The 22912-nt window shown below is 37.9% G+C and overlaps 1 protein-coding gene and 1 long non-coding RNA gene across 9 annotated transcripts in view; one reads left to right on the top strand and one right to left on the bottom strand.

Moving 5' to 3' along the window:
- Positions 1-2342: 2342 nt before the first annotated feature.
- On the top strand, positions 2343-16854 carry LOC123499482. 4 transcript variants are annotated; one of them, XR_006672994.1, is made up of 6 exons: positions 2343-2589; positions 6344-6532; positions 6725-6907; positions 13171-14147; positions 14814-14937; positions 15218-16854. It is a non-coding gene; the product is annotated as an uncharacterized LOC123499482 (long non-coding RNA). The 4 variants fall into 4 exon arrangements; XR_006672991.1 differs by lacking the exon at positions 6344-6532 and having other exon boundaries at positions 2346-2589; XR_006672993.1 differs by lacking the exon at positions 6344-6532 and having other exon boundaries at positions 2346-2727.
- A 707-nt stretch (positions 16855-17561) lies between these two features.
- Positions 17562-22912, bottom strand: part of LOC123499517 — a 418310-nt gene continuing 412959 nt past the window's right edge. For 3 of the 5 annotated variants that reach the window (XR_006673007.1, XR_006673006.1, XM_045247575.1), the window contains 3 exons: positions 22073-22169; positions 18975-19313; positions 17562-18131 (listed from right to left, as the gene is read on the bottom strand). Coding sequence is in view for 2 of the 5 variants with exons in the window: in XM_045247575.1 (XP_045103510.1) it covers positions 22074-22169 (96 nt within the window). In the remaining 3 variants the exon portion in view is untranslated. Of the gene's footprint in view, positions 18132-18974; positions 19314-20040; positions 20373-22072; positions 22170-22912 lie in introns of those variants that run through there. The other 2 variants (XR_006673005.1, XM_045247576.1) reach the window with 2 other exon arrangements.

The raw sequence follows: 22912 nt of genomic DNA, 5'->3' as shown, positions 1-22912 counted from the left end.
ATGTGTATCCCATATATTTCATATACTGACTTTCTCCCATCTTGGATACAATTTGTGGCTGAATGCTTCTTTGTGAAGATGGATTTATAATCATCAAATATATGTATGGATATCCTTTATATGTATTGCAGTCAGGTGTCAGTATCCTAGAGGGTAAACTCCAAAAATACATAAAATCAGGAAATGTTACCCTCCTCAAGAAGTACCATGTATTTTGAAGTATCCCACTGTTAACAGTGTAGATGGACCCTTTAGCCCATTGAGCAGTGGACAATGTGTGAGTGAGGCAGCAGCTGTAGGCTGAGAAGCTCTTCACACACAGACCTAGTTTTTTAGATATTTAGCATCTTAAACATCTAAAGGAGAATACTATTTAATTTCATGAGTAACTGATTTGCTTATTTGAGAGATCAGAAATAAAATATAGTACTACAGTATATATAGAGTAAAATTGTTAGGAAAACAAATTTCAGCATAATAGTTTTAATTAATGTAAAGCAGAGGAGTAAATTGTAGATTCTCAGTCATGAATTAATTACAATTATGTGCAATACTTTAGAGTAGAGGAGTAATGAGGTGACCTGTGCAACCTTCACCTTGTCACGGAGCTGGTGTGGAGTGTGAGGGGTGGTGTAAGAGAGGCTGGCCAGTGCCACAGCTTGGACTTACTGTATATTTTTGAACAAATAAAAGTAAGAGAGATGTTTTATGCTGTGGTGGAAGCAAGTTAGGTTTTATTTGGTCATTATACATATATATGCATATACCATATATAATTTTGCTTATGAAATAAGCACAAAATAGTGATTTAGATCATTCTTCAAATTCATATTGTCTTTCTTATTATAAAAGATATTAGTATTGATATTTTTTGTGCAAGGTATTTACAGGTATTATATGATACATGTGTTTTCTTCTTTGACCACTACTTTCTGTTATTTGTACAAGTTTCATAGCATATAGTTTCAACATCAATTCCTTAGCATGGAACTTGGTTCCTTGAAAACAATATTGCAATTTATGAAAATATTTGTGTTGCATTTGGCAAGCCAGTTATATATTGACATTATTTATTTAGAATCCTAAACACTGTCATTACCATAGAATCTCATGTGAGACAGTGTGTTGGCAATGGTTGGTGATGCCAGAGATCACCTCTGGGGAATAACATTGATGCATGCCACTCAGAAGAAATATCCAATTGGTTACTATCAATCTAGTGCTGTGTTTGATGGTGTGTACACACTCTCTCTCTCTCTCTCTCTGAAAAAAGGTTGGCCACATTAGAAGAGCCTAAATTTGTTCTCATCAGTAGCCATACTTCCTCCTTGTGCAATCCTTTCACTCTCTTTTGTTGTCTTTGATTCCCTTCTAATACAGTATTCAGACCTTATCTTTCTGCAGGAGCCTTCTCTCACATGATCATCGACTTGCAGTTACTCTCACCACAGATCATCAAACTATTGATGCAATATATGGCTCATTTACTAACAACACCTCTGGGATCATGATCCTGCTCCTAATATTATATCATGAATTTCTAAACTATGACAAGGTTTGATAATCATGGATGAATTCCATGAGCATAAGAATACTGGTGTCCGTGGGAAAGCAGGCTGTGGCCAATCTTTGTAACTACATTTTGTTTGTGGGGGCTAGAATGATGTGGCAGCAGTTTCGGGGGTTTTAAAGACAATCTTTTAAAAATAATTTAATTTAAATTTAATTTTTTTTTATTGGCGAGGGTGTAGGCTATCACTTTATATCCCCCCCAGAGGTGTGTCGTACAGCTTTATGCCCATGACTGAGGACAGAGTGGGATGCTAGGCAGGCAGAGCAATGACTGAATGTCCCTCTATAGAACCAAGCTTGCTCTCCTTCCAGTGTTTTAAGATGCGCCTGTTATCTTGTGCCAGGTCAAGTCACAGCCATTGTGTGCTGCCCCAAGGGTGTCAGGTGCAACACTTGGGCTGCTGCTGCTGTTGTGTCTTGTGTAGCACAGCACACAGCATGTTGTACATGCACCTAATGTGGTTGACTATTAATAATGAATATATAGTTTAGAACATGTTGGTATTAATAACCTATGATTTTACTGATTACAGCATACATACACGTAGTATGAAATTTCATTTTGCAAAAGTGCTTTTATCTGTCTCTGTGCCGCGACCAATACATATTATCTTGATTTTTGTTCCCTCTATATAACTACATGCTTTATGGATTCGGAAACTTTTAAATGTAGTTTAAATGAACATGATATTAAGTAGTGGTTGGAAAAAAAATCTCTCTCTCTCTCTGACTCTCATATGGAAACTTAAGAGCAGTGCGTGTACCATCGTTGTAAATAAATACTTCCATGCTCAAGATAACAAAGAGGAATGTTTACTGAATTATTAGAAAAGGTTGTGTTGATATACAAAGAAAAAAATGGTACGAGGTAAAAACTGGTGTCACTGGGCATGCGCGGGAGCAGCAGGAGTGACGTGTCTGGTACCAGGTGCATGTTCCTCGTCCCTGTCCATTTTTCTCCCGCTGGCCGTTGTGCTGCATTGATGCCTCGCCACGTGGAGCCTCGTTGTGCTGGAGGTAAAGGACGAATTTCAGGTAGAAGTTTAGATGACACTCATAAATGAAAGCTGCATTACTCTGAGTTGATGGAGTACCTTGCCAAGAGAGACGAGAAGTGGCAGTGTTTACAAATTGCCGTGCCGTGACTCAGATCAGGTGATTGGGAATGGTGGTGTGCTGCCAGTGCTGGTGACTGCTGTGTTGCTTGAATGGAGGCATGTGAGGCGCTCTGTCAGTGTCCGGGTAGCATTGAGGTAACTTTTGAATCTATGAATGTTAATACGGCTATGAGGAGGGTCTTTTCCGTCTGGTGTACAGCGCTAAAAGTAATTTTAATATAGATTTTTTAATGTATTTTTGTCCGTAGAATCCGAATATCAATATTTTTTTTTTTTTTAGAGAAAATAATAGTTTCTGAGTTATTTGCCTTTAAATTTATTTTCTTCCTATCTATTACTGAAGGAATTCAAACTTTTAAAAAAAGACGTAATATTCAGTATTATATACAATAGAAAAAACAAGTTTAGGTTAGGTTAGGTTATTTTGTAAGTCTCGCCTCTCTTAGATAGTTATTGAAGTCTACCATGGTATTATGGTTGATCTCTAGTTCTTCCTTGCCAAATTTAATAGTATATTGTTTACTCCAGGAATATATGATCAATATTATTTTCTTGAGTGGTAGTACACTACCCTCTAGTCAAGTATCATTTCTAATGGAAATGACCTCACACATTTTCTTGCTGCATCTCCAACTAAAACTGTCATTTCTTTTCTTCAATTCCATATCATGCTTTTTTCTGCACTTTTTTTTACTTGCAATAACATTATGCTCTTGAAAAAAAAAAGCAACTGCATCTTCTTCACCTTCAATATTTTCAAATATCCACTGTAAGTTAACATTACCTTTATTCTCCTTGATTTCACTCTGAAAATACAGAAATATGTATTAGATAGGGAGAAAATAACTTCAAAAGAAAATAACTTCAAAACTGTTCGTTTCTCTATATAATGGTTGTCATATTCGGATTCTATGGACAAAAATACATAAAAAAATCTATATTAGAATTAATTTTAGTGCTGTACGCCAAACGGAAAAGATCCGGATTTCTTTGGTATGTTTTGATGGTGTGTCGACTATTTGCTACTACTAAGATCTGCACCAGACGAAATATCAATTGGCGGAAAAAATGCCACCAACCCTCCACCCTCAACGAGCCAGGTTACCGGTGAGTTTTTTGGGTGCATAAGACGAAAACGAGTATTTTCCGGGGAGTAAATGATCAGTCACCTAAAACACGGCAAGCGCATGGTTTAGTACTTTAGGTTAGGCTGGGAGGGGCGAGTGGCTACCCTCTCATGTATTAATTGTGTATTGGTGAGTGTTTTATAGACACTAGAAGACAGCTGGTTAGTCAAGTACGTATGCACATTTTGTAACGGTTTAACTACATCTGCTTGCAACTCCAACACCAGCCTCGAAGTTCCCTTCTGGGGAGGGAACCATAAGTGTGTGCATGTCGGACTGCTTTATCTGTATTGATCATAAATGTCTTGACTCTTGACACCTCCCTCAACTTTTCTTTCATTAACTTTTGCAACATTCGCAGTCTTAGATATAATTTTCAATCTGTAGAACACCACCTCTCCTCTACTAAATCTCATCATCTTTTCCTCATCGAAACTTATGTCTGAGGTGACTGATAGTTGTCCCTTTTTTTTCCTTCCTACTTTTTCTCTAGATCTTCATTTTCGTTCCAAAGATGTACGTTGCGTCATATCTACGTAATGACTTGATTTGCTCTAGTGCCCATGCCTGCAAACCTTGGTTTAACACAGTCTGTTTTCGTACCCACAAAAGGTACTTGATCCTTCCATCACCTGAATCTCATGCACTTTATATTTCTGTACAGAATCATGCCAAGTCTGTTCTTCAATTTGCCAAACATTCTTTCATTAATAGAAAATGTCAGAATCTTTTGAAATCCAACTCCCTTCGGGAGACTTCTCACATCTGGCTTAAAACATTGTGAATAACTTTACATCTTCATGTTTCCCTCCTATATTTCATCCTCATGGCACCACTGCAATCTCATCTGTCTCTAAAGCTAAACTCTTCTCTCAAACCTTTACTAATAATTCTAACTTGGAAGATTGTGGGCGTGTTCCTCCCTCTCCTCCTCCCTTAGACTATTTCATGCCTTTGTTTAAAATTCTTCACAATGATGTTTTCCATGCCCTTGCTGGCCTAAACTCTCAAAAGGCTTACAGACCTGATGAGGTCCCTCGTATTGTTCTCAAAAACTGTGCCTATTTGCTTGCACCTTGCCTGGCTAAACTCTTTCAACTGTCTGTTGACTACTACCTTTTCTTCTTGCTTTAACTTCACAATCTTCTATTTGATTGCCAGTGTGGCTTCTGTCAGGGCCACTCTACTGGTGATCATTCTGGCTTTCCTTACTGAGTCTTAGTATCCTCTTTTAGAGATTTTGGTGAAACTTTTGCTGTTGCCTTAGACATATCAAAAGCTTTTGATAGAGTCTGGCACAAAGCTATGATCTAAAAACTACCCTCCTATGGTTTCTATCCTCTCTCTGCAACTTTATCTCAAGTTTTCTCTCTGACCATTCTATTTCTGTTGTGGTAGATGGCCACTGTTCTTGTAAATTAGGGATTCTCAACTTTTGTCTTGTTAAGAACCCCCTGAGTTATAAGATCATCTAACTGAACCCCCAGTAATCTGACATAGAACAGAATGTTGATATAGTGACTAATACTAACCCCATATGCAATGGTACTACAAATAATATTATTATTAGATCAGCCATTTAAGTACCCTTGGAAATCTTGTTGTGAACTCCTAGGGCTTTACAAAATCTCATGTTGAGAATCCCTGTGCTAAATCAATGAATAGTGGTGTTCCTCACAGTTTTGCCCTGTCACTCCCTCTCCTTATTCATTAATGATCTTGTAAAACAAATTTCTTGCCCTATTCATTCCTACACTGATGATATCACCCTACACTTTTCAGAGACAACTAATCCTTCAGAAGTTAACAGAGCCCACAGGGAAGCTACAGAATGCCTGACTTCTGATATGTCTAAGATATCTGATTAGGACAGAAAACTTAATAGTGTTCAATGCCTCAGAAACTCAATTCCTCCATCTATCAACTCAACATAACCTTCCAGACAACTATCTCTTCTTCAATGACACTGAACTGTCTCCCTCTTCTCAGCTCGTCCTTTACTCATAATCTAAACTGGAAACTTCACATCTCGTCTCTTGCTAAAACAGCTTCTATAAAGTTAGGTGTTCTGAGACGTTTCTGCCAGTTTTTCTCACCCTCCCAAACTGATAACTCTGTACATGGGCCTTATCTGTCTCACAGTTTTATTTGATATTGTGGAATAAAAAATTTTGGGTCTCATAAACTCCCCTCTGACTGTCTTTAGCCTCTTTCCCACCACCGGAATGTTGCATCTCTTGCTATCTTCTACTGCTATTTTCATGCTAACTGCTCTTTTGATCTTGCTTACTGCACGTCTCACCTCCTCCTGCAGCCTCACTTCACAAGACTTTCTTCCTCTCACCCCTACTATATTTAACTCTTTAATGCAAGAGTTAACCAGTACTCTGTCGTTCATACCTTTCTTTGGTAAACTTTGAAACTCCCTGCCTGCTTCTGTATTTCCAACTTCTAATGACTTTACTTTATTTAAGAGTGAGGTTTCTAGACATTTATCCCTTTTTTCTTCTTTTTTGGCTAAGTCAGACCTGCAAGTGGACTGGCAACTAAGGGCAACATTTTATGGTGCCCTTGGCCAGCTTTCCCCTCTTACATTAAAAAAAAAAAAAGGTCGTGTTTTCTCCAAGAGGAAGCTGGAGGCCACACAGAGTAATGAAAATGAATCCCTGCTTGCACTGTCTGTTCGTCACACTTATGCTGATACATCTTATGACTGTAGGTTTCCTCATTACCTTCCATCACATTTACTATTCAAGAGGGCATTTAACTCTCCATGTGACTTATGAGTATTGATGTATTTATTTTTTCAATATGTAATTTATTTTTTCAATATGTAATTTTACACCTGGTACATTATACTGTCACATAGTTAACTATGGCATCAAAATCATTATTGTGCTCTTACAGTTGGAAACTAATCTACTATAACATGAAGTGAAGAGTGACCTGCTTAAATGGCTGCTAACCAGGAGCTTCATAGAGACAAGCTGTATCACATTCACTAAAGCAAGCAACATCTCCATACTGTATAAGGCTATCATCTGAGGTTTCTCCCATCTGATACAAAAAGACCAGAGATTAACATTAAAGGTAAGTGTTGTTCATATTCTGATAATCCAGTGGTCAAAAATTCTTCATTCTCAATTGTTTATAAATTGATTTAATTATTAAAAGAAATTCCTGCCTGATGAATGTGTGTGTGTGTGTGTGTGTGTGTGTGTGTGTGTGTGTGTGTGTGTGTGTGTGTGTGTGTGTGTGTGTGTGTGTGTGTGTGTGTATTTACCTAGTTGTAGTTTTACAGGGCCTGGGCTTTATGCTCGTGTGGCCCCGTCTCCATATCTACACTTATCCAATCTTACTTTAAAAGTGTGCACACTCGTTGCAGACACTACTTCTTCATCTAAACTGTTCCACGTCTCAATACATCTCTGCGGAAACTATATTTTTAATATCTCTCAGACATCTTCCCTTTCTCAGCTTTTTACTATGCGATCTTGTGCTTGGATGTCATATTCTTCTCTCAGGATCAGTTTCTCATTATCCACTTGGTCCATTCCGTTGATCAATTTATAGACTTGTATCAGGTCTCCTCTCTCCTTCTTTGTTCCAAGGTTGGTAGATCCATAGCCTTTAGTCTCTCCTCATATGTCATCCCTTCAAGTTCTGGGACCATTCTTGTAGCCATTTTTGTAGCCTCTCCAATTTCCTTATGTGTTTCTTTTTATGAGGGGTCCACACTACTCCTGCATATTCCAATCTGGGTCTTATTATAGTATTTATCAATTTCTTCATCATTTCTTTGTCCATGTAGTGAAATGCTACTCCAATATTCCTCAGCAAATTATATGTTTCTCTAAAAATTCTATCAATATGGCTTACTGGTTGATTGTTTTCTTCCATCGTCACTCCTAAGTCCTTTTCCTTTTTACTTTCTCCAGTTCTACTCCATCTCCCATCTTATAGATTCCCACAGGTCGTCTTTCACTCTTTCCCATTTCCATGACATGGCTTTTGTTCACATTGAATTCCATTTCCACTTCTTACTCCATTCCCAGATCTTATTTAGGTCTTCTTGCAGTATTTCACAATCCTCCTTTTGCTTTATAACTCTGCACAGTTTCGTATCATCCATAAACAAATTTATGTAGCTGTTCACTCCTTCTGGCATGTCGTTAATATAAATGAGGAAAAGTACTGGTGCCAATACTGACCCCTGTGGCACTCCGCTTTCTACTGCTCTCCACTTGGACTTCATATCTTTAACTACCGTCCTTATTTCTCTCCCCCTCAAATAATTTTCTATCCATCTCAATGTGCTTCCTTTTAAGCCACCCTTCTCCTCTAACTTCCACAGTAATCTTGCGTGTGGCACTTTGTCAAACGCCTTTTTTAAATCCAAATAGATGCAGTCAACCCATCCCTCTCTCTCTTGTACTCTATCAACTATTCTAGAATAGAAACTCAATAAATTAGTGTGTGTGTGTGTGTGTGTGTGTGTGTGTGTGTGTGTGTGTGTGTGTGTGTGTGTGTGTGTGTGTGTGTGTGTATTTACCTAGTTGTAGTTTTACAGGGCCTGGGCTTTATGCTCATGTGGCCCCGTCTCCATATCTACACATCCATTTTTTTCTTTAAAACTATGTACACTCTTTGCTGACACCATTTCCTCACTCAAACTGTTCCAAGTCTCAACACATCTTTGCGGGAAACTATATTTTTTAACATCTCTCAGACATCTTCCCTTCCTCAGTTTCTTACTATGCGATCTTGTGCTTCTAATGTCATATTCTTCTCTCAGGATTAGTTTCTCATTATCCACTTGATCCATTCTGTTAATCAATTTATAAACTTGTATCAGATCCCCTATCTCTCTTCTCTGTTCCAGGGTTGGTAGATCCATAGCTTTTAGTCTCTCCTCATATGTCATCACTTTAAATTCTGGAACCATTCTTGTAGCCATTTTTTGCAGTCTCCAATTTCCTTATGTGTTTCTTTTTATGGGGAGTCCACACAACTCCTGCATATTCCAATCTTGGTCTTATTTTAGTACTTATCAATTTCTTCATCATTTCTTTGTCCATATAGTGAAATGCTAATCCAATATTCCTTAGCAAATTATACATCTCTCTGAAAATTCTATCAATATATATATATATATATATATATATATATATATATATATATATATATATATATATATATATATATATATATATATATATATATATATATATTTATTTTTTTTTTTTTTTTTTTTTTTTTTTTTTTTTTCTAAGGCCTATAGCGCCTGTAGGCACACTTGAAGAGTGTATGGGAAGCGCTGTTCAGCTTCCGCCCATTAGTGGCACAGGCAATTTTATTTATAGTGGTACCCATATTAGGGCCCAGCCGCCCATATCACTGCCCAAGCTCATCTTGAGTGTAGCCACCTAGAACCTGGATATCATGGTGATATGTAGGTAACTTTAAACCACTCGACAAATGGCAAAGTGTTTTAAGGCTATATGTGGTGGGATTCGAACCTATACCTGGATGTCTGCCCAATCCCACGCTCACCACCTTATCCACTATGCCATCGCCTCCTTACCAGTTGATTGTTTTCTTCCACTGTCACTCCCAAGTCCTTTTCCTTTTTTACTTTTTCTAGTTCTACTCCATCTCCCATCTTATAGATTCCCACTGGTCGTCTTTCACTTTTTCCCATTTCCATGTGTAATTCACCTTGGTCGCCTGCTGGCCATCCAGCCAGTCTTCCCCTTTACGGAGCGAGCTCAGAGCTCATAGACCGATCTTCGGGTAGGACTGAGACCACATCAACACACAACACACACTGGGACAGCGAGGCCACAACCCCTTGAGTTACATCCCGTACCTATTTACTGCTAGGTGAACAGGGGCTACACATTAAGAGGCTTGCCCATTTGCCATTATCACCCTCGCTTACGGGACTCGAACCCGGCCCTCTCGATTGTACCAGAGATCTCTTGTGTGTGTGTGTGTGTGTGTGTGTGTGTGTGTGTGTGTGTGTGTGTGTGTGTGTGTGTGTGTGTGTGATTCACCTCGGTCGCCTGCTGGTCACCCAGCCAGTCTTCCCCATTACGGAGTGAGCTCAGAGCTGATAGACCGATCTTCAGGTAGGACTGAGACCACAACACACTCCACACACCGGGAAAGCGAGGCCACAACCCCTCGAGTTACATCCCGTACCTATTTACTGCTAGGTGAACAGGGGCCACACATTAAGAGGCTTGCCTATTTGCCTCGCCGCGCCGGGACTCGAACCCGGGCCTCTCGATTGTGAGTCGAGCATGCTAACCACTACACTACGCTGATTTTTTTTTTTTTTTTTTTTTTTTACCATGTGGGCTTTTCACGGGAATTTCTGGGCTAAAGGGGATACTTTTTGGGGAACCTCCTATCTCAAAGCCCACCCGCTAGGAAACCATTGCCCCGAGTGAGGAAGCCCAACCTACACTCGGACCGTGGACAGGATTCAAACCTGTGCGCTTGGAGACCCCTCGGACCCCAAAGCACGCATGGTTCCACTGTACCACGTGTGTGTGTGTGTATTTATCTAGTTGTATTTACCTAGTTGTAGTTTTACAGGGCCTGGGCTTTATGCTCGTGTGGTCCCGTCTCCATATCTACACTTATCCAATTTTTCTTTAAAACTATGTACACTCTTTGCTGACACCACTTCCTCACTCAAACTGTTCCAAGTCTCAACACATCTTTGCGGGAAACTAAATTTTTTAACATCTCTCAGACATCGTCCCTTCCTTAGTTTCTTACTATGCGATCTTGTGCTTTAAAGTCATATTCTTCTCTCAGGATCAGTTTCTCATTATCCACTTCATCCATTCCGTTAATCAATTTATAAACTTGTATCAGATCCCCTCTTTCTCTTCTCTGCTCCAAGGTTGGTAGATCCATTGCCTTTAGTCTCTCCTCATATGCCATCCCTTTAAATTCTGGAACCATTCTTGTATGTGTGTGTGTGTGTGTGTGTGTGTGTGTGTGTGTGTGTGTGTGTGTGTGTGTGTTTTATTCACCACGGTTGTTTGCTGGTCACCCAGTCAGTCTTTCCCCTATGGAAAGAGCTCAGAGCTTGTAGTGACCAATCATCAGGTAGGACTGAGACCACACCACACTCCACACACCAGGAAAGCGAGGCCACAACCCTTCAAGTTACATCCCGTACCTATTTACTGCAAGGTGAACAGGGGCTACACATTAAGAGGCTTGCCCATTTGCCTCACTGCTTTCCAGAATGGGTGTGTGTAATTCACTACCACGGTCGCCTGCTGGTCACCCAGCCAGTCTTCCCCATTACGGAGCGAGCTCAGAGCTCATAGACCGATCTTCGGGTAGGACTGAGACCACAACACACACTCCACACACCGGGAAAGCGAGGCCACAACCCTTCAAGTTACATCCCGTACCTATTTACTGCTAGGTGAACAGGGGCTACACATTAAGAGGCTTGCCCATTTGCCTTGCCGCTTTCCAGGATTCGAACCCGGACCCTCTCGATTGTGAGTCAAGCGTGCTAACCACTACACTACGCGGTGTGTGTGTGTGTGTGTGTGTGTGTGTGTGTGTGTGTGTATTTACTTAGTTGTATTTACCTAGTTGTTTATTACATGGTCTGAGCAGGGCTCATAGTGATCTATCTCCATAATATCTACTTTTATCCAACTTTTCCTTAAATATGTGCACATTTCCCGCTGCTACAATCTCTTCATTCAAGCCATTCTAGATATCCACTGTTCTATGTGGAAAACTAAACTTTTTAATGTTTCTTAAACATTGACTCTTTATGATCTTGGAGTGTCCTCTCATCTGTCTATCTCCATCTTTTTTGTCAGTGATACCAGGTCTTATCTGTATCTTTTCCATACAGTTTGCTATTTTATACATCATTGTTAGATCTCCTCCTGTCAATCTTTCAAAGTTGGTAGTCACCTTTACTTTCAGTCTTTCTCCATAGGTAAGGTCCTTTATCTCTGGCACCATCTTTGTGGCTCTCCTTTGAATCCTTTCTAATTTCCTGATATCCTTTAGCATATGTGGAGGCCACACCACTGTTGCATATTTAATTTTGGGTCTTGTCATATTGGTTATGATTTTTTCTTCATATTCTTATCCATGTAATTAAATGCTACCCTGATATTTGTTAGGGTCTTATTTGTTGAAGTAAATACCCCATTTATTTGTCTTTTTGTAGTCAAGGTGTCTTATATAAATATTCCCAGGTCTTTCTCTTCTTTCCTCTTCATCATAATCTTTTCTATTTTGTATTCCCACAGAGGTCTTCTATACTTTTACTAATTTCAATCACATGGCATTTCTTAGCATTAAATTCTAATTTCTACTTTCGGCTCCACTCCCAAATCTTGTCAGTGTCTCATTTGTCCAGTCATTTGATTTTGATTGATACCTTTATGAATGAGTTTTAACAGGTATAAATGTACTGACTTCTCTTTCATCAAGTTCTGTAATGTTTTGGAGTTGGTATGATTTTGTGTGAGAGAGGGACTTTATATTATGGCAGTAAAATACTTCATGAATTTTTGTGTAATTTATTTCTCTCTCTCTCTCTCTCTCTCTCTCTCTCTCTCTCTCTCTCTCTCTCTCTCTCTCTCTCTCTCTCTCTCTCTCTCTCTCTCTCTCTCTCTCTCTCTCTCTCTCTCTCTCTCTCTCTCTCTCTCTCTCTCTCTCTCTCTTGCTGTGTCTTGTTACAAGTTTTTTTTTTATTGTCTTTATTAATTTTTTTACAGTGAAATATTTGTTTACTACATCAGTTGTTACTGAATAACTTCAGCATATTGTAAAAATCAAGAATTCACAAATACACAACTTGTACCGATCACTGTTGACATGCAGCTCTCATTCAGTCATCTTAATAGGTGTAGTCTTCATTGCTAGGCTAGGAGAGTTGGCCCATGAGTTGACAGGCTTTGCTTTCAAGTCCTGTCATTTCCTCATTAATTAGAAGCACTACACTATTATTAACTTTGTCTTAGTTCCCTAAATGGATCTGTTTTGAAGTTGTCATTGCTAGACCAAGATAAACAAGCCTCATTCATCTGATGACTTGGCATGCTTCCATCAGTCTTGCCCATTCCCACCAAGCATTGGCATTATTGTAGTACTCAACCTTGCCCAGTGTTTTGTTGTGCCTGTTGTGCAATGCCAGGGTTGGTGGAAGCAGTGTGTTGTACTTTTGTCAGTAATCCCAAAGGATGTAAAATAATTTGCATTTTGAGGCTGCTTTTATAGCTTTCAGAAATCTACATTTTCATGGATGGTGACACACTGATTAACAACCTGTAATCTTGTCTTTTCCTCAACAGGCTTGTGACGGGGCAAGAAAATGCATCACCTGCACTACCTGTATGGGTGTGATGACTCACCAAGCCTCTTCAATTTCCCCACATCATTGTACCAGTACCCTCCCTAACTCACTACTACTGAAGATGAAAGCAGACTCAAAATGGATTAAAGGCCTTGAAACTGCCTAAAAAATCTTACCAGTGTCCCTGAAATAGCCTGTAAAATTGTATTTAGTGGTCCAGAAATGGTCTTAAAAAAACTGTACTAAGTCAGAAATACTTGAAAGACTGTCTGGAGCTTTTGTAGTGAGTGATTTGATAAAGATTGTTGTGGGAGATAATACTTTGTTTTCTTATTTAATAATTGTTGCACACTATACCACAAAGTCTCTGGAAGTCTTTAGAGTATGACTTGGTACATTTTTGGGGTAACTTCATTACACTTTTTGTACAGTTCTTTTGAATAGAGTTACAGTCATCAGTGGTAGAGGGTGGGCAGGATATTGGTGCACCCTAAAATCTGTGTAGTTCAGCCCACAATTTCTTCAGTGATGATCTAGAGCAGGATGTCATAGGCAGGCAAGTTAGTCCAACCAGCATTGGCTCTGAAGACTCCCCACTCCTCAAGTTGGAGCCATGACAGATGGTAGTGGTGGCACTTCAAGCACCTCTTCTGTTGTGGACTCCTGAAGCTTACTCATTTTGGGACTGCCATACCTCATTGGTTCTTGCAAACTGGAAAAGGGAAAATCATTGAGATAAAATTCTTACTGTTAAAAAGAAATTCTCAGTCTAACACCAAATTAAGGCAGAAAGTGATACATTTAGTTTATAATGTACCTACTATATCAGAATAATAGTTCCTTTCATACCAACAAGTAGTGTATTTCAGTTTTAGCAGTTGGTGAAAACAAACAAGATGGCCCAGAATCACTCCAGAGACAGGCCCTTGGATATGCAACTCTTGTAGAGGACAAAGAAAAGAAGCAGAAAGAAAGGTATCCTGTTCACTAGTTATCCATACATGTAGCATGGCCACATTTTCTCCATAATCTCCTTCACAGCCTCAATCATCCTTTCACTCATCTCTACACAGTCCCAACAGTAGCACCATCCATCCTCTTCCTGTCTTCTCTACTTTTATCCCTTTTATGCCCTAATTGAGTCAGAATCACTTGCATCATCTTCCTCCTGTCCCTCTTATATCTCTCACACTCCAGCACCACATGCCTCACCAACTCATCCTCTCTCCATGTCACATCGGGCACACTGTACTGCAGGACTCAGACCATCTGTATCATCACCAACAAACTAATGGTACAATAAAAGAGAAGGTTGCACAAGGTACCTATCATGACCATACCTATTCTTGCTAACCCTGCCTCTAAATTTAAGCTGTTTTTTTTTTTTTTATCCTAGATTTGTTCTTATTATATCCTTCTTTATTACCGTTTGACACCAGAATATTACAAAGATGACCAAAAGTAGAAGATTCAAGGAAAAATATAAGCTTTGACAATTCTCTCTCTCTCTCTCTCTCTCTCTCTCTCTCTCTCTCTCTCTCTCTCTCTCTCTCTCTCTCTCTCTCTCTCTCTCTCTCTCTCTCTCTCTCTCTCTCTCTCTCTCTCTCTCTCTCTCTCTCTCTCTCTCTCTCTCTCTAACAGCCTGAGAGCAAGCAATGAGGATGGCTAGGCAGGCTGGGTGGTGTTCTAAGCCAGCCTGATAGTATCCATACCACTCCACTCGCCCTTTTCCACCTAGGGAGGCAGTGCACCACATCTCGAGCAGGTAAGGTCATGTGTGTGTGAACACATGAAGGTGCTCAGAGTTTTGAGAAGGAAGTGGTACAGACACTTTGCTGCACTCAAGCTAGGCAAACAAATTGTCAAGTAGTAGTTATTTTGACATTGTTACAAATGGTGTGGCTTTACTTGGCTGTTTTTTTTTATATACCTTCCTGTACCATAAATGTGATTACAGTTTTGACAATTTCAGATTGATAAGATGACATGAAGGTAAATGATTACTAAATATGAACTTTTGTTGACTCCTTTCTTTTTTATTGCAGGCTTTTGGAGGTTCAGCATTGCACTGCACACTGCTTTCATAAATGTGTGTGCAGGCGTTAGACAGAGTAGTTGCAAGGATGGAGGATGCTTCAACGTTCACAGCATCATGGGTTCATACTTTCTATTTTTGTGGAAAGTAATGCACACAGTTTTAACCAAAGGATTATATGTCATCATTCATATACATAGATTTCATGACTTTAACATTGTGTTGACCTTTGTGCACCAAATCACTTCATTACATTTAAGCATATAATTAGCTTCAAGGAGTAACGGTTTATCAAAATTGTAATGCATTACGAAGATTTGTTTAAAGGTGTTTGTTTATGAGCATGATCTAGTTGTGCCAGTCTTAACAGTCCAGATTGTACAGACATGAACCATTGTCCATTGCACTTCCTGAAGATGGAATTTCTTTCAACATCACAAGGAGTGTGTGTGTGCAGCTTTGTGGGCAAGTGTGCTAATCATTCCTTGATGTCAATGTCTTTCATGTAGGGAAAAAATGTGTGTAATTAGGTTTTATATACATTTTTGAGTGAGAATATTTAGACTGATTAAGTTTGCCAACTTTCTAGAGCTTTGCTGTTACATTTCTTTCTTTGCAAGATTTCAGGGGTCGTATCCTACAAACTGTCATAGCTAATGAAGTGATAGTAGCGAGACAAAATAGTGCATTTTAGACACTAGTCTCTCTATGACCTTGTGACTTGTCATAAGTGCCAAGGCAGGGTTCACCCTGTTATAGCGCTGCCAACCACTGTCTTAAAACTTGTCAACATGGTGGGACTTGGCTGTAAGTACCATAGCATGATCCCAACAGTTTTTATTATTAATTAATGATAGATACCCATAATAGTGACTAAATAATGTCCTTAGTTGATGCAGTAATTTACCATTATAGGTAACTATCGAGAGAGGTACAATCAGTTTTCCCCAAACTCAAACAAACCCTGTGTGTTATGCATGTGTCATGTATCATATATTGGGGATAATCTTCCCCTTTTTGTCATGTTTCTTTTGTTTGTATAGACAGTCTAACTATTCCCAAAGTAGTAATATGATGTCAAAATAATTGAAATTGTAGAAAATTGTCAAGTAGCTATTTCTTTCTATTCATATATAAAGTTGACAAATAATGAGCCTAAAGACCAACAGTGGAGTGAAAGTGAGGCATTCAGTGAGACCCAAGGCTATCTGTGTAGAATGCAGCCCCAGAATGATGGTGAATATATAGTGTTGCAAGGGATGTGTTGTTTGAGAGCAATGCCACTGTGAAAGGTGATAGTTCCTCCTCTCAATATACTACTCATGTTGTTATATATTAATTTTGTTATATTAGATTAATGTATGGATACCAATGACAAGTGGAATGAGGTAGACATGTTCATACAGTGACTGCTGCTATATATGTGCAGGCCTCATGGACTCTTGCAATTTTCCTCATTTTTGTTTCTCTAATACTTTTGAAATAATTGAGTTAAAAATATTCCCAGAGTAAATGTTATTCTTGAAAAATTGCATGTCAAATTGTACAAATTCTGCTGTTCCACTCAAAATTATTCTAAGTTGAAAATTTTTGTAGAGTTTTTGGACAAAATGTGATGATTGAATGAATAAAAGGGAAGGGAGACTCTTCATTGTATTTTTAACCCAAATATATATCTGCATTAGCTCCGGAGACTCTTCGGAGTATTTATGACTTAGCACAGTTTTTTGGGCAGTTTTGCAGCATTTTTTGCAGCATTTTTTGCCATTTTGAGGGGTTTTGCAGGGATTTTTTTTAGTTTTTGGGCAGTTTTGCAGGGATTTTTTTTTTTTGCAGGGATTTTTTAGTTTTTGGGCAGTTTTGCAGGGATTTTTGTTTTTTTGCAGGGATTTTTAGTTTTTGGGCAGTTTTGCAGGAATTTTTTTTTGCAGGGATTTTTTAGTTTTTGGGCAATTTTGCAGGAATTTTTTGTTTTTGGGCAGTTTTGCAGCACTTTGCTGTTTTTGGGGCAGTTTTGCAAGGGATTTTCACTATTGAGTTTTTTAGGCAGTTCTGCAGCCAATTTTGGCAGTTTACTATATATAATTTTACTTTCCCTTTTATGCAGTTGTGTTGCTGCTAATCTACTTAAGCTTTTTGAAATCAGATCTCATTTTTTTTATGCAATGCTGGAATCTATATAATTTTGGGCCTAATATGGGTTACAGTTAGGTTAGGTGCTTTAGACTTCACACACGAGGTAGATTAGGCTTCTTCACATTTAGTTAATCTAGACCAAGCTCCAGATTAGTAGGTTAGGCGAGTTTCATTAGTTATAGTAAAAAAAAGAAAGGAATTACCGAAAGCAATATCAATTTTCTTAATCATAATTTATCAATTCTTAACACCAGTTATGTGGGTACATCACAGAACACAGGAAGAATGTGGGTACATTCACATTACATGAAAAAACATTACAAGAATAATTGGCAACATGTAATTAGTTAGGCAGTCTGTCCTCCCTCCCGCGTGTTGAGGCAAGCAAGGTCCAATTCCTATGTGGAAGGCGCAGCGAGGCAGTGTCCTCCCTCCCTGGATGGTACCATGTTTTACCAGGAAAGATCTGGTACCAGGCAGGGTCCAATTCTTCCGTGGAAGGGGCAGCAAGGCAGTGTTCCTTCCTCCCTGGATGGCACCACGTGTTGACAGGAGCTGGTGCGAAGCACGGTCCAATTCCTCCGTGGAAACCGCAGCGAGGCAATGTCCTCCCTCCCTGGGTAGCACCATGTGTTACCAGGACAGCTGGTGCGAGGCAGGGTCCAATTCCTCCGTGAGGAAGGTGCAGCGAGATAGTTGACGAATCCAGTGCACGAAGACCTTTCCTGCCGCAGGCCGGGGGATGTCAGGACACCCTGGTTTGGTTCTTCTTTCAGTAGTGGCAGGACCTGTAACAATCATAATTGTACCTTTACACTTCAATCATGAACAACTTTGTCCTCAAATTTAATCATGAACAACATTGTCCTCAAATTTAATCATGAACAACATTGTCCTCAAATTTAATCATGAACAACATTGTCCTCAAATTTAATCATGAACAACATTGTCCTCAAATTTAATCATGAACAACATTGTCCTCAAATTTAATCATGAACAACATTGTCCTCAAATTTAATCATGAACAACATTGTCCTCAAATTTAATCATGAACAACATTGTCCTCAAATTTAATCATGAACAACATTGTCCTCAAATTTAATCATGAACAACATTGTCCTCAAATTTAATCATGAACAACATTGTCCTCAAATTTAATCATGAACAACATTGTCCTCAAATTTAATCATGAACAACATTGTCCTCAAATTTAATCATGAACAACATTGTCCTCAAATTTAATCATGAACAACATTGTCCTCAAATTTAATCATGAACAACATTGTCCTCAAATTTAATCATGAACAACATTGTCCTCAAATTTAATCATGAACAACATTGTCCTCAAATTTAATCATGAACAACATAGTCCTCAAATTTAATCATGAACAACATTGTGGTGGTGCCCTGTTAATGTTTAGTGCATTCCATTTTCCCACCACTATACGGAACACTAATTTGTCAGTTATCTCCAAACCTCACTTTAGTTCACCGCTATTCCTCATTCTATTGTTTACGAACCTTACGAGTTTAGCTTCTACCACCCTCGTTATATTACCTTTAATACAAGATCGAACAATTCCTGATAACCTACGCGTCCAATGAACAAGGTGAAACAGCCCAGCCCCTACCTGTGACGAACCGCACGCCTCGGCGGTCTGCGTCCTCTTCTGAAAAGGCAGACCTGGAGATGGACGGTTACCATCATGGACACAGGTGAGGAACAGGATGCCGGGGCTTCTCAAGACGAGTGGGCAGGTACAGGTCGGACTAAGCCGAGAAGTTACCTCAGGTGAAACTGTTGTGGCTGCACCAAGTTGGTAGTGTAAAGATGTTGGGACGCCAGTGCCACCGTGCCAGACTTGTGGCGGGAAGTGTTCATCTCCTGGTTGGAACAGGAGACTTTTTGCCTCATGTTAGGGAGTGACCGGCATGACCCGACCCTCTCCCTTGTTGTATACACTGCACTGCTGCAAAAAATAAATTTATCAATCAAAACACCCTTCACCTGCTGTGCATCACCTGCCGTGTCCATGCAAAATCTAAAACCTTTTCTATCATACAAGGACAAATTGCACAGTATAATCAAGTGACTAGCCTTAAATGCAACTGCGTTTATTAATGGAATTTAGGGACAACTAGCATGTGCCGAAACTTGTTACTCTACTACTCCATTGTTCCTACACTTACTGCACCAGCAGTGACTATCAAACACCTGAACATCCAACAAAATATTGTTACTATACACAACCATTCTGAAACTTGCACATTCAGAAACCTTGCTTATTAAACACACCAAATGTCGGGTGCTGTAAAGTTTCAGCACTGACACCTACTTGACCCTCAACATTTAATAGTACACCGGTTCACAGTACAAGAACCTGGGCTGAAACGTCACGGCACCCAACGACTCCCCACACAGAACGCAATCCCACTAATCTACCTACTCGGAGTCACCCAAACTGGTGCACCTACTCCCAACAAATCCTGGATTTACCCAAGGAGGGTCAAACTGACCTCAACAATGAGTGAAACCCCTACCCTACACCTATCTCATAGCTTAAGTTCGACACCACGGGTTTAACTCCCCACACTTCCTCTGGTGAAAACTAACCACACGTGTGCCAAGTTCAACTATTTCATCCAAGTTCTACAATCACATTTCTACATGAACAGTTCTTAAGAATGCACACATACTTCTAAAATACGATACCTGGTGAGGGGAGTCACGGGACTGACCACGGCAAGACCGGAATGTAAGTGCGGCTGTTATGGAGAGCAGCCAGGTTATCGCACACAGCTACTCAGGCTCCCTCCATGTCGAACAGGAACGAAGCTGCCACGTAGAAGCGATACACTAAAGTCACGCGCTCGAAACGGATATGGAATCCAAGGGGAGTTCAAAACGCTTCAGGTAGCATTATCTACTGTTCGAACCGTTACACACCATCACACTCGTGACATGGCAGTGGGCAGACACTCTTATAAGGCAGACACGTCTTACCTGCACAAAGCCTAGAGAAGAAATCGTTCCCTTCTCCCTCACTGCTTTCCGCTTCACCTCCTCCTCCTACTCCCCCCTCCACCTCCTTCCCTTGTTTACAATAAAGACACTTAACTAACTACCCACTCTCGGTGAGCATCGTTCTATATAAGCATTGTTACCTTTAGTCTAAGCTGGTGGTAGCCCTCGTAGGTCTCAAACCTCCTCACTCATGTGACACTCCTTTACATTTATCTATCTGTCTACCTATCTATCTATCTGTCTACCTATCTATCTATCTATCTGTCTATTTGCCTACATACACATACACACACACATATATATATATATATATATATATATATATATATATATATATATATATATATATATATATATATATATATATATATATATATATATATATATATATATATATATATATATATATATATATATATATATATATATATATATATATATATATATATATATATATATATATATATATATATATATATATATATATATATATATATATATATATATATATATATATATATATATATATATATATATATATATATATATATATATATATATATATATATATATATATATATATATATATATATATATATATATATATATATATATATATATATATATATATATATATATATATATATATATATATATATATATATATATATATATATATATATATATATATATATATATATATATATATATATATATATATATATATATATATATATATATATATATATATATATATATATATATATATATATATATATATATATATATATATATATATATATATATATATATATATATATATATATATATATATATATATATATATATATATATATATATATATATATATATATATATATATATATATATATATATATATATATATATATATATATATATATATATATATATTATTATTATTATTATTATTATTATTATTATTATTATTATTATTATTATTATATATATATATATATATATATATATATATATATATATATATATATATATATATATATATATATATATATATATATATATATATATATATTATTATTATCATTATAATTATTATTTTTATTATCATTATTATTATTATTATTATTATATTATTATTATTATTATCATTGTCATTATTATTATTATTATCATTATCATTATTATCATTATTGTTATTATTATAGTTATTGTTATTGTTATTATTATAGCTACAATTATCATCAATATTATTATAATTACAATTATTATTATTATTATTATTATTATTATTATCATCATTATTATTGTTATTATCATCATTGTGAGGACATGGCACGTAGCTACGGTACATTATATTTCCAGTTGTCACATTACTGAAATGTCAAAACACATAATCCTCTAACCAACTAAACAAACATATCCACATTTTCCTGCACTAATTATGAAGCATGTAGGCCTACAGGCATGACGCGTAAATAATACTGCCAATGCTCATAATACAGAAAAGAGGGAGTGATAGATTGAACAGCTGGTTTCAGGGAGGCTAGGATGCCATCTGACACCTGCCCTGGGCCCTGCCACCAGTGTTAATTAACACAGATATAGGTACACCTGATTATTCCTCAAACAATTTCATGATGTACTTTTAAACAACTGTGTTTTTAGATCAGACAATTTCAAGTCCTCGTTGTATTCACTTCTCACCTCACAATTGCTTCATTAAGGGAGCACCTTCCACGTTCCACGTTCCATGCATCATCACTATCAATGTAAGTAACAGGAGAGGTCGTCCATTAACTGGCTGTGAAAAAGTAATAAACACGATAATACGTACTTGGAATACAAGCTTGGCTCTTAATTTACTGCTTCATTGTAGATAAAAAAAAAAAAAGCTTTGCTTATCATAAATCGTGGTAACCTGCAACGACTGTTCAGTGCGTCCCTCTTCCCTTAATATTCTCTCCCTCATCGCGTTTCATGATATGCAAATGACACGTGAATCATTTGGTTCTCAGACTGACTAACTACACCTCAGATCATTTGATGCCTGACCTATTACATTCCTAGATCCTCTGATTCATCACACTCGTATCATTAACATTCTGATCCGAAGCCGTATCGCAATGAACAAATTTTTTAAACACTAAATATCAATTTCCATACATTTGGTTAATTAACCCTTTCAATACTGAGAGACATTTTTACCATGATTTTTGTGTATGACTGGGCGATTTTATTTACATCAGGAACTGTCTATGGAAGTCAGAAGATTAATGGCCACGTTCTCTATTTCTAATTTCCTACATGAATTTCTGAAGCTGTATAAAGTCACCAAATAGTAAACAGAATGAATATAGAAACGCGTTACGGTAGTACTGAAGTGATTAAAAGGAAGTCTCTTTTAGGTAAGAAGAAAACAACAACGACAGCAAGAACGAAAGATCACAGCACCTCTTCCTTTCCTTCATCACGTGTGCGACCTTCTCTGTCTTGCTGTCACAACCTGCAACAACACGCTCTGGTGCAATGACCCGCTTTGTCCCG

This window comes from Portunus trituberculatus, chromosome 50 (genome assembly GCF_017591435.1).
Source record: "Portunus trituberculatus isolate SZX2019 chromosome 50, ASM1759143v1, whole genome shotgun sequence".
NCBI lineage: Eukaryota > Metazoa > Arthropoda > Malacostraca > Decapoda > Portunidae > Portunus > Portunus trituberculatus.
The sequence above is the reverse complement of the archived record's forward strand: the minus strand, read 5'-3'. Positions and strand labels throughout refer to the sequence as shown.